General features: G+C 38.7%; 1 protein-coding gene across 2 annotated transcripts; it reads right to left on the reverse strand.

Annotated features, from left to right (window-relative positions):
• Positions 1-2,416: 2,416 nt before the first annotated feature.
• LOC113347021 lies at positions 2,417-6,249 on the reverse strand. Of its 2 annotated transcripts, XM_026590593.1 has the most exons (3): positions 4,480-6,249; positions 3,390-3,590; positions 2,420-3,315 (listed from the first exon to the last, which is right to left on the reverse strand). In XM_026590593.1, exon 3 carries the CDS (start codon positions 3,307-3,309, stop codon positions 2,692-2,694), a length of 618 nt encoding a protein of 205 aa, XP_026446378.1. In that variant the 5' UTR covers positions 3,310-3,315; positions 3,390-3,590; positions 4,480-6,249; the 3' UTR covers positions 2,420-2,691. The 2 variants fall into 2 exon arrangements, with proteins under 2 accessions (XP_026446379.1, XP_026446378.1); XM_026590594.1 differs by lacking the exon at positions 3,390-3,590 and having other exon boundaries at positions 2,417-3,315.
• Positions 6,250-13,151: the final 6,902 nt, after the last annotated feature.

Consider the following 13,151-nt stretch of genomic DNA (forward strand, 5'->3'; position numbering starts at 1 on the left):
GGAATAAAATTATAATATAATGAAGGAATCATGAGGTGTGGGACCGGCTAGGCCAAGGCATGGCCGTCTGGCCAAGGAGCCGGTCCCAATGCATTTTTTTCCTAATTTATAACATTTTCATGATTTTAGGGAAATATCATAAAAATCAAGAAGTTTGTTGAAACCAAAGAATTTGTTGAAATTAAGGAGTTTCCATGAGATGAGGGAATCATAAAAAATAATAATGATAAAATAAGGGGCATGTGGGATCGGCTAGGGTGTGATCGGCAGGCTATGGCCCGGTCCCACGGGTTTCCCTAATTTTATGTTATTTTTCATGAACTTGAGTGAAATTTCATGAATCCAAGGAGTTTGTTGAAACTAGGGAATTTCCTTGAAGTGAAAGAGTTTACATGGGATGAGGAAACAAATAATATTAAAATAATAATACATGGGCCTGTGGGACCGGCCATGGCTAGAGCATTGTCGGCCGAGAGCCCGGGTCCCGTGCGTTTTCTCCCTAATTTATAATATTTCATGAATTGAGGGAAATATCATGAAATCAGGGAATTTTCATGTGATGGGGGAAATAATAAAATAATAAGGAGTCATGAGGTGTGGGACCGGCCACAACTAGGGCATGGTCGGCCGGCTAGTAGACCTGGTCCCGTGACACCTTTCCTAAATTTTATTATTTCTTTGATACGAGGAAACACCATGAGACTGGGAGACGAAGGAGATTTGCTCAAATGAAGGGATTTTCATGAGGTCAGGGAAAATAATAAAAATATGATAAAATTAGGGCTGTCAATGGGTCTGGTTCCTTGCAGGTATCATACTTCCCGGACCCGGACCCGGACCCTATTATTTTTACCGGTTCCGTATCCTAACGGTTCTGGTCCGGTTCCTAAATTGATGGACCCAGAACCGGACCCAATTAAATAGCCGGGTACCCACCGGTTCCGGGTAATTAACGGGTATTTGCTTAAATATTTTGAAACCAAGTTCTTTCTTTTCTTTTCTTTTTTTTATCGGTAAAGAATTTGGTGCTGACGAGTTTCGAACTCAGATAACTGGTATCATCACCCAATAACTTTACCACTGTACTACACTGAAACCAAATTCTTAGACTTCAGAATCCCAAATTTCTCTTTTATGCAATTTTGGAATCAAGTTAGAGTATACATTTAACACCAACAACAACAGAAACAGCGTGCAAAAAGAAAATTTAACTACATACACAAAATGGAATCATAACCATTAAACTACTACATCGGACTCAATCATCAGTACTACCGTCTGTTGTTAAAACGAAAGCTAAAGAGCGAAGTTGAAAGTAAAGCTAGATAGAGAAGTAGTTAAAAAAAGTTTGTTGCTTTGGAATCTTGTATCTATCACCTAACCTGGATTTGGGGAATAACAACATAACCATACAGTAGTACCACTCTAACTAGCAGTGGAGATAATTACATCCACAGTTGAAGTCTTGAAGAGGACCATTAATTATTTGAGTAAGATGATATATGGTATAAGCATCACCATCTCTTATTATTCTTAAATAAAACATTAACATTAAATGAGTGAGAAATTTAAAAAACTAAGCCCAGGAGAGGAAAAAATAAGATATCGTAGCATCCCAGTTGCACAGGAAGTTTACGAAGCAAGAGATAACTATTTATTATGGATTATTGACGTATATTCTACCGCTAGGGCAAAGTTTGATCAGGTACCCGATACCCGCGGATACCCATCGGGTATACCCGATTAGGACCCGGTATTAATCGGTTCCAAAACGGGTATACTCGATGGGTCTTAATTCTACTAATGGGTCTCATATTAGTACCCGGAACCGGACCCGTTACATGCGGGTTCGGTCCGGTTCTGGGTAATGGGTACCCATTGACAGCCCTAGATAAAATACAAAATTGGACATGGGACTGGCCACAGCACGACCGGCCGGCCGGTGGGCCCAGTCCCCAACGCCTTGATTAATATTTCATTATTTATTATTTTCTTTCTACTTTGTATAGGTTCATCGTTCCTTCATGTTTTGGAATGCTCGTTTGCGCATTCAGGTGCTCGTTCGTGCATTATTGCTGAGTACACTAACACCATTTTGGTCATGGCTTACTCGATAGCTGCTCAGATGCCCGCAAGTTGAATATTTATCACTAACCCGTGGAATTCTGCTGGGAAGAGCCACAAATTGAAGTGACGAAATATTACTAAGAATCGTAGAATATTGTTGAATGTTCAGTTAACTATTATAGATAATAAACTGACGGCTCTATACTAGCAGGCATGCTGTCTATGAGCATTAATTATCTCAGAATTGAGAAACATGAGCTTGTTGAAACATCATATTTCCTTTATATAGTCAGGCAAAACCTTGTTGTATCCTGAAGACGTTGTCGCTCTATACTAGCAGGAACGTTGTCTAGGAACCATCCAATCTTTCGATTCTACAAAGAAACAATTACTGATATTGCTCAGTATTCATGAGATGTTTCGTTGCCTCAGCTGAGAGACTACACATCTACATATGCTCTGAGAGACAGCCTTCTCAGTCAGAGATTTTATGGCATGAGCTTTCATGCTTCAATGAGAGACATGAGCCTCAATACTCATCTGATTGCCGAATCAGGAGCATGTATAATTATGGTTTTACGATTTTAACCCTTATCAAAAATCCACCATCTACAACAAGGAGATTTAGTCATCAAGGAGATCAACCGCGGCTTCACCATCGTCGGAGTCTCCTTCAACACCGTTGTCATACGCCGCAACTTCTTCTTCCTTTGGATCTACCTCAGCTTCCCTCTCGGATATTTCTGCGAAGTCAGCGACGTTCTCCGCTTCAACGCCCTCAGTAGGATCAACTTCCATATCTTCTTCAAAGACCAACGCAACATGGGAGATTGTCTTGACAACCTTTGGACGCGCGGGTTCATCGGTATCAGAATCGAGGATTATCACACCATAGCGAATCACGTAATCATGTTTATCTTCACTCGGAGGTCGTTCATATTCAATCTGTCGCCTCTTTAGCCGCACTGCAAACCTCTCAGCTCTCGTGCTTACTAGTGGTTGTGACGCCTCATCATACGTCCATTTTTCCTCTCTGTTGATTGAAGCCAAAAGATTTTGAGTGCGTCCTCGAGCAATGCACAGATGCAGAATCGACATGCCCCGTATAGCACGATCAGCCTCGCGAAGCGGAACCTCAATTTTAGCCATCACCTCCTCGAAGGCATCATCATCCTCAGTTTTATTGACTTCGAAGCTTCTTTCTGGAGAGGTACCGGAGTAGTCCTTGCCAGCAGCCTCCATGAGATTCTGCGGGAAAAGGTTATGATTGTATTAACATAAAAAAAATCATAATCAATCAGAAGATTGACGTGGGGAAACACCTGGGATAAGGAAAGAAACGATTCTGCGATGGGAGAAGACTCGGGGTTTTATTTATATTTCACAAGTTAACAAGATCCCGGGAAGAAAAGGAGTCTCCACTTGCCGTTTGCAAAGGCCACAGATGCGGGATAGCGATCAGTGGATGTTTATCGAATATTTGAGGGCAGCTGCCGTGCAATAAGAAGAAACGCATCTGATCGCTGTCGTATGCGTCAAAAAAAATTACTTTCTCACTACTCAAAATATAAAATATAGCAAGGGCAAGAAAGGATCGTTCCCACAGAGAGGACTAGGTTGTCAAGTTGTTTCCGTTTCCTATAAATAACAATGGGGGTTTTCTGATTTTTATATACTAAAATAAAATAAAAGCAAAACAAATAAATATAGCACACAATTCAAATATGTGAAAGGATTGGTCAAGGATATCGTTTTCATCCACAAACATGCTTTTCTACAGTAACTAGAATTGATATTTAATCTCAACTTTATTAAGAGTCCTAAGATATCTTGATCGCAAGTATATCCCGCTAATTCCCTGATTTCATCACAACCACATTAAAAGATGCATAGGTGAATTCTTCCTAGAAAGCAACCTAAAGTGTAAAAGCACAATTAAGTTTAACTCCCTAAAAGAATTGAGTTCTATGGAATAAGACTAATCAAAGCAATCGAACGTGTAAAAGCACTAATATGATTTAACAAATGTTATGATCCACTTGTGACTACTAGGATGTATCACTACAAGCAATACTCACAATTATGCTACTTGCAATCATGAATTATCACTTTTACGTATAATAATCCTAATCTAGCAATAGAGATGAAAACTAATTCAACTGATTCGCGACTCGACTAAACATGCATCCAAATCATATAACAATATTAGTAGTGAATCGTAAGCAACAAAGTATGGAGACAAAACTAATTCATCGCATAAAAACCATGGTTGGAATTCCAACTTATTCCTTAACCAAGATAAAATTATCTAAACATGTGAGTGGAGTTCATAAAAAGAAGGAAAAGAAAACCTATCATGTTTCCAAACCCTAGAACACAAAAGTAGAGACGGAGATGAGATAAAAGATATACTTGTGTTGTTTGTGCCCTTTATAGTTTTCCTCTTTTCCAATACTCATGGCCACAAGTTAGTTTCAAGCCAGGCCAAGCCAATCCTGCTCCTACATATCCCACAAAAAGCTAAGCCCATAGCCCATTAATATTCGGCTTGTCAGTCCTGGATAACTGACAGTCTATTGTCTAGTGTAATCTAGCCTTTTAACTCCACCAGTTCCATTCCCTTCAGAAGCTGCTTATAAAATAACACCAGCCTCGACCATTCTGCAACTTCTACTAGCCTGTAATCTCAACTCAACCACCACTGCAACATCAGCAGTATCAATTTGTATTCCCTGCTATCTTGGTTTCAAACAACTCACAATTCTAAACTGCAAACCATGGAAAACTCTAACCTTCACTGATCAATCCCAGCAACAAACCACGAGCCTCAACAGTAGCTTCATCTGCAGTTCAATACCAACATTGTAATTTCCTTCTTCTCAGCATAACACTACTCCTGCTAATCCATGGCAGCAACATCAAGACCACATCTAGCTGAAACTAAATCTTGTCAAAGATGCCACAGACCAACCCATCTTGCCACGACCTGTTCCAATAATCTTTGTAACCATCTTCCAATTCCGGCAACCCATGGCAGAGAACTTAGCTTCTTGTTTCAGTTCAAAATCCCATTCTTGTCCTTCCTCAACTGATCCTGACCCAGCCTTTCGCATCCTCCACATTCATTCGCCTAAGCATACAGTTCAGCTTCAATTGCAGCAGCTCAGGCCATTACATTCAATTCCTTCTTGTTCTTGCATTCTCTGCACCTCCTATTCAACTGGAATACCACTTTTTAATCTTCTCCTCCGTCTCCATTTGCAATTCAATTCAACCAAATAACAGCAGCAACTTGAACTCATACTGCCTTCTTGCACTGCTACAACTGTAACTTACTACACCTCCACAATTCAGTAAACTTGAAGCTGGTTCACACCCATTATTCCATTTCTGATTCCATAAACTGCACCATCTCTCCAAGCCTATCAAACCCATGAATTTCAACCACCTGAGTCATGCTCCATCTTCTTCTTGAATTATTTTTCAATACCTAATTCTTCATCTGAAACTTAAACCCTAACATCCTTCACATCTCAGCTCAAGAACTGCATCATCCTCTTCATATCTGTAAGGTTCGTTTGTAACAAACCCTAACATATCCATTTCAACAACCAAATACATTGAGACAACATCAATAGCAACCCATTCCTGAAGTTTCCACCAAATATTCTTCTCCACTGCCATCAGAACATCTCTTATACTCAACCGTCGGCAAAACCCCAATTCATTTCTATCTTGACTTCAAATTCATAGCCAAACCCTTCAATTCTTCCCTTTGTCGATGTACAAAATCAGTCACAAATCTCAGACCAGATGAATGCCTTCTTCCCTGATTTTTAGCTTAAGAACATGAACAAATTCGAACACCAAGACCCATCTAATTCACGGCAACAAATCCTTCAATTCTTCTCGTCTCCCATTCACGAATTTTCCCTAGAATCACCTCATCCAGCATCTGAATCAATGACTGCAATAAACCTCGTTCCTTCCACGCAATTCTGGCCAAAATATCCATGATTTGAAGACACTTAATCCTGCTCCTTGTTGGATGTGAGAAGAACTCTGAACCCTGGTAAATTCCAATGGTTGGCAGCAACAAGCTTGCTCGATCTCCATCTCTGCTCGTTAACTAGTGACAAAAGAAAAGCTCAACTTGGGTTTCAACTGAGAAGTGATACCTAATTTTTCTCTATCTTGAATGCACATGTGTGACTCACAGATGGTGAACTCCATTCAGAACTAGCCACACCCTTTCTACCTCAGCTGGTACAAGTTAGGCCACCAGTACTAAGCCCCTGGTCCTTCCAACACAGCTGCTTGTAGGCCATATAGTATGTGGTTGTATTGCCTTGAGCCCTGAATGCATAGTTGTTGAAAATCAGCGTCATCTCCTGGTCCCCTGCTATCAACGTTCTTGGTCTCCAGTTTATTGTCATGACGCTTTTGTTCTTCTTTGAATTCTTTCACCAACAGCAGCCGTCTCTTACTTCTCATATCCACTTTTTCTCTTTGATTCCTTTTTCATCACTAAAGTTGTCATGCTTTTCAGACAATAATTGCATCATTAAAGTTGACATGCTTTTCAGACAGAGATGAAGAAATAAAAGCAAATAATGAGAAATAATCAGCCTCCAACATCAGTTGCACTTGAAATGACACTTTTGCCTTGTTTCTTATTCTTTCGTTCCAAATGACTCCAAAGTACCTAAACACTCAAAAGGAAACATATGATACATAATTTACATGAAAACTCGCAAAGAAAGCATAAATAATAGATATAAATCTAGGTGTTTATCACACCTATCAGCATCTCGCCCAAAGAACGAGCCAGACTTCATCCTGGTAACACGCGCTGAAACCTTTCCCGTGAATTTCTTTATATTTGTCACCATCTAATGCCTACCCCGAAATAGTGTAACTATTACATGCTAGGCATGGGACTTAATGTTGATGGTGGATTTTAATTCAGGGCTAAAATTGTAAGACCAATTTTGATATGCTAACATCCTGCAAAGGACAAAGCCATTTGATAAGCGATGAGCGCAGAAAACCTGTCGCTTTATTTATTTGAAGCGATTCGATAAATACACAAGATTCACCCAGAATGGTGCATGTAGCAACAATCCCAAATATTCTGTGAGTTTATAACATTATCAATTAATGCATGATTAGCTTAGTGTTTCCTGTGTTGTTCCTAGCCGAGCTCTCACTATTAGCATGACATGACGACTGAGTGTTCACTCTCAGCAGAGTAATATGAATCTCCAAGTGCCAATTTTGAGACATGCACGAAATACTCATACATGATGCATCATTCTCTGACAGAGAGAATTTCGAATCGATACGCTTTCAGCTCGATCGAACGCATTTAATTTTCTTAAGGAAAATCTGGACTATCCAAATCAGTCTCAGAAACGATCATGGCTACACAAGTTGGCCACATGATTTAACCATCCTAATGGAACCCTAGCAGGAGTATGCGATCATTGTGATGACCAGCGGCGGGCCCGCTTATGCCCTATCCGGTCGAAGTTAAGTTTAATTTTGTGTAGCGGCTTAATCCTGAGAGTATTCAATTCTGGACTACGTCTCGGGGTTTTTCTGCATTTGCGGTTTCCTCGTTAACAAAATCTTGTTGTGTCATTAACTTTATTTTCCGCATTATAGTTGTTTTATTATAATTAAAGTAAATTACATAAACGTTAATTCCTATTTACTTGATAAGCAATCCTATTGTGTTTGGTTAAGTCCGAACCTTTATATCAAGTAAACATACTTCGTTGTTGTATTGTCTCGATCTCGTATCCATAGATGATCACACGAAGTGTGAACCGATTAGTTGTATTGTCTCGACTCTGTCCATAGATAATCACTTTCGGAGAAAGGACTTATAGGTAGGAAAAGTTTTAGCTTGAGGTATATTTGGGTACCCTCGCCTTTTCAGTATAGTTGAAAGCAAACAACTAAACCTATAGTGAACCTAGTTCCGTCTGTATTCCCACGCCTCCAACTTATAAATAAGTCACGTACTTGGAACAATTCCTTTAATTCATATTCCAAACAGTAAAGTAACAACAAACCTGTTTGGTATCAACTCTCTTCAACCAAGTGATATGAGTCGGACAAAGGCTTTTCCGTTTATCTTAACATAAACTCCTTCGTCAGGTCCTTAGATATATCTTATGTTCAAGTACCGAAGTAATTGTTTAATATTAAGCTAACAACACTCTTAATCCAAAGAATTGTGTTGATGTCGATCTACTCAATTAATCAATCCAATCTATCACAAGGATAAACTGATTTGGATCCTTTTTTTACCGACACAAGTAATGTGCACACCAAAGATTATGAACCCACAAATCAGAAATCTTCAATATCTTCTTCGTCTTCAAATCTTCTTAAATCTTCAATATAAATCTGGACACAATCACTTGAATCTCTTGTGATCAATCACGCACAGAATGGAGTATATTAACAATGGATTATCACAAGATCATTTTTAGCACTAATAACAGTCTAAAAATCCCTGTCGAAACTCTGAACTAGTTTGAGTGAATCTTATATCAGAAGAGAAGATTCTCAAGCATAAACAAACTAGGTGCAATCAGATTTCAACCACCTTAGTCAATCAAATCAATCGAAAACAAAAGATAAACCGCAATTCTCTAGTTTCCCACCAACGATACACGCTAGAACTTCTCAATCCCAAAGAAGACTTTAAATTGAGTGGCCGTAAGAGATTTCGCCTAATTAGGTTACTCTCCTCTCCGAATAGGCGGTTACACCAGTAACAACAACAAAGAGGAAGTCTGCTGTTACGAAGGATTAGTTTGCTAGAAAGGCAAACTTCAAGTATTTATGGACAAGGAAGTTTGGACACCAAGGAATTTCCAAATACGAAAATATTCTCAAGATATTCATTAAAGCACAAATTCGGTTTCCATAATTCCTGGAAATGCCCTGTCCAAAAATAATGATCGAAATCTCTCGGAAAATGTAATTAGTAAATGCACATTACTAATTCTTATATTTCCCTACAAAATGAAATTAATAACCTTAATTAAAAGATTCTTAACTTACTTATGTTTCGATCTTGGGATTATCTTCCCTTAGCTATTAAGGAATAACTTTGAACAATTAAAGAAATAAACATTCACAGCACGCGTTCAAAGTATGTCCACATCCTTAATTTGTAAGTTCTCTTTCACACTTACAACCTTGAAACCGATTTTCCACACTTCCAAACAAGTTTAGAATTGGTTCATCTGACTTTCAAGAACTCTGAGATTGATGAAATAACATTCAATCACAATCATGGGTTTAACGGTTCTACCAAAACAAGTTTCGGTTCTACCTTCCATGTGAGTACTGTGCATAATCACACTAGATTTTCATAATTCGGTTGAAAAGGTACTAGGATCGGTTCCCCACATATATATGGTATATAACTTATATGTGTTGCACATGCCCATAGGATCGGTTCCCCTTTGCCTAAAAACATATTGCACATGTTCATAGGATCGGCTCCCCTTTCTGCTATAAACCTTGATGCACCTCATACAAGGATCGGTTCACCTTTGTGATGTACCGCACCTCTTACTAGGATCGGTTCCCCTTTCCCAAATTTGGTCAGACAAAACACAAACCCGATCATACCATCCCAGGTGATTACTTAAGATCGGTTTCACTAATAAAAGTCATACCAATACATAAGTCAGGCCTTTTTGAATAGTTCTACCAAGAACACAAACAAGTTGTGAGTGGTTATACTTAATCACACATATTGGTTCTTCATAAGATAAGCAATGAATAACAAAACCAATAACACCTGGCAATTTCCTTTTCGGTTCACAAACAAGTTTATTAACTTACTTCCTTAGAAAACATGTAAAACATTGTCCCCTAGGATGAAATCCTCACCTCATACCCATACATAATTACAATAGCATTCAAATGATTATGGCGATGTCTTATCTACAAAGTTTAATGGTTAAGCAATAAACCTCGTATTGTATTCCTTAATATTATGTCTATCTAGAGTTCAAATATGCTTCGCAGTTAAGTTTTTCAATATGCACGACTTGAAAGATACGTTAGGGAATGAAACAGTTCAAGTCAAATATCACTAACCTCAAGTGGAAGGATGATTGTTGTCGTTGTAGCTCCTTGCTTCTTCACATCTTCAAGTCTTCACAATACTTGTAATGTCTCATTATCCTAATACTTTCAATCTAACTTATACGATGTTGACTCTAGTACATAATCAAGCGACTCTTAACATGATTTTTGATTCACTAAAATATGACAACCAAACTTGACATACCAATGCTTGGTGGGCTCAACCGAGCTATGCTCTAACAGTCTTAGATTCATCTTGAGTATTTACTTGGATGTTAGTTGTGGGATTTCCTGCAACTATATATTGGCGCTAGAAACATCTTGGATGAAGTAGAGGATAATGATCCATGCCTGTGAAGTTTGATTGAAAATAGTTTCAAAATAGTCGTCAGTTACATACTCAAGTTAAACATTTCATCATGATTTTTTGTCAGTTTGGAGAGTTTATGAGTTATAGATCTAAAGAGAAGAGTCTGAGTTGTCATTTTAGAAAAAGGGATTTTTGGTGTTAAAATTTTTCAAAATCTAAAAAGGATATTTCATACTTTGTGAAAAGAGGATATTATTTCAGGAACAGAGATGGTGACTTGCGTCAAGAGTAGAACATGTGATTTCAGCTAGGAGGAGTAGGTGAATTGCAAGAAGAAAATGAGGTGAAATTGGTGAATCTTCAGCAATGGGAGAAAGAAATAACCAGGTGCAGAAAATTTAATCCCAAATCCAACAGGTTCAAGGGGAGAATAATGGCTGCAATTATGATGATGTAAGTATGCATACAACAGACACAGATACGGCGGAAGAAAACGAAGAGAGAACTCAAGAATAAGGACTAGTTGAAGGAAATGAAGAAAACATGACAATAGCAGAACTAAGATAACAATTGATTGAAGAAAAAAGAAGGGAAAAAGATGCAAGAGAGAATCTAACGCGCCAGAACGATGAATTAAGGGAAGAAAACAATAGGTTGCAGGAGCAAAGATCACGTACAACATCTAGAGCAAAACGAGAGGCTTCAGTGCCCAAAACCAGCAGGAGCACGTCAAGATGTAGCCAATCGAATGATAGGGATAATCGCGTATAACAACCATTACATAATAACTTTGTTGGAAATATTAATGTAGATGACAACATACAGGATCAATGCGGACACAATCGCATGGAACAACGTCACGTAGAAGATCGTTATGAACCACAGGGATAAAATCATCGCATCTATGATGATGGAGAAGAAAATGTAGAAGAAGGCAGAAGAATATTGCTAGGGAGGGTTCAAATACCTCATCGTAATCAACATCATTATCAGGTTGAGGATCTGGAGGGAGATGCTGAAGCATAGGTTAATATCAGGAATGAAAGGCGTAGACGCATGAGGGAAGAAGCAGAGCGTGAATATCAAGAGGAAGTGCATCAAAATAGACAAGATAATAGAGAAAGGTAAGCGCGTCTTAAAATACCAATATAGCAAGATTAAGGCATTAATCAAACTATAAGAAGAGAGCTAGAAGAAATGAGGGCCATGATAACAACTCGAAAAAATGGAGGAAGAAGGCAGCTAGAGGAGGCGATAGAAGAAGCATGAAAGTCACCTTTTGTGAGAGGAATACAATATGCGGGAATCCCAACCAAATGTACTTTGCTAGCATTCACTAGCATTTTCGATGGGACTTGATGTGCAATCCAACACATCAAGGCGTACAACTTATCTCTTTTGCAGTGGGATCACAATGATGCGGTATTGTGTAAATATTTTCCCGCTAGCCTAGCAGGAGAAGCTCTAAAGTGGTTCGATGGGTTGCCAATGGGAACTATTAGATCTTTTGATCACTTGTAGAGTATATTTTTAGGAGCATACATTAGCAACAACATGTTACGCCCTGGAATAGAAAAGGTATTCAGCTTGAGGTGAAGAACTAATGAAAGCTTACGCAACTTAACAACGCACTGGAGAACCATGTACAGCGAAATGGCAGAGAAAGTAGAAGAAAGAAACTTGATCTTGGATTTCATTAACACTCTTTTTCCAACTGATCTATTATACACACAGATATTAAGGCCAAAAGGTACCATGACAATGACGGAATTGCGTGAGTATCAAGAGGAATACATAGATCTTGAGGGAAAACAAAGAGATATGGAGTCATATCCTGTTGCTGCTACTAATACAAAAGAAGGAAATGAAAGACTCTTACCACAAACAATAAACACGGTTTCAAGCACATCCTCGGAAAGTCAAGTGAAAACAACAACAACAAAAACAACAGAGAAGCAAGTGGCAATGAATAGCAGAGATCAAGAAATGTTCGATAGAGAATATAGAGAAAGGAAATATAACAACCATTCGGGAAATAACAAATTTGCAAGAATTGATAACTATGGAGAAGGATATGGAGGTCAGAAAATATACTATAATCAAGGACCAGGTGGAGGCAATTATAGGGCATATGAAGAAGTAAAATGTCATACTTAAATTGCAATAGATAAGATATGGGAGGCGGTGATGTTAATGGAAGAAATATCGACACCACCAAATCTTGGACAAGAACCACCATTAGGGAAAAGGAGTCGAGACTTTTATGCTTATCATCGTTTTCACGGCCACACTACCAGTAATTGCCGAAATGTGCAAAGAATTATACTGAGGATGATTGATCAAGGAAAGTTAAAGCATTTCCTAGACGTGCCACAACAAAATTTACCTCCACCACCAGAAGGACCAACACCAGGAACGGAGAAGGGAGATAATACCTATCTGATTAAAGTGGGCACAAGCACGAAGAATTTGTAGTGCAATTAGATAATTCATTCATTCAGAAGTATAAAGGATTTCCATGATAATGTGGTAAGCCGAGTTTATGCGCGCGACAATAACGGAAGAGAAATATGCAACTTAGAAAAAATACCACCACTTCAAGATTGGCAGAAACCACCTATATCATTCACTGCAGAAGAAGTCCCAGGAGGCGGAG

The sequence above is a fragment of the Papaver somniferum genome, chromosome 2 (genome assembly GCF_003573695.1).
Source record: "Papaver somniferum cultivar HN1 chromosome 2, ASM357369v1, whole genome shotgun sequence".
NCBI lineage: Eukaryota > Viridiplantae > Streptophyta > Magnoliopsida > Ranunculales > Papaveraceae > Papaver > Papaver somniferum.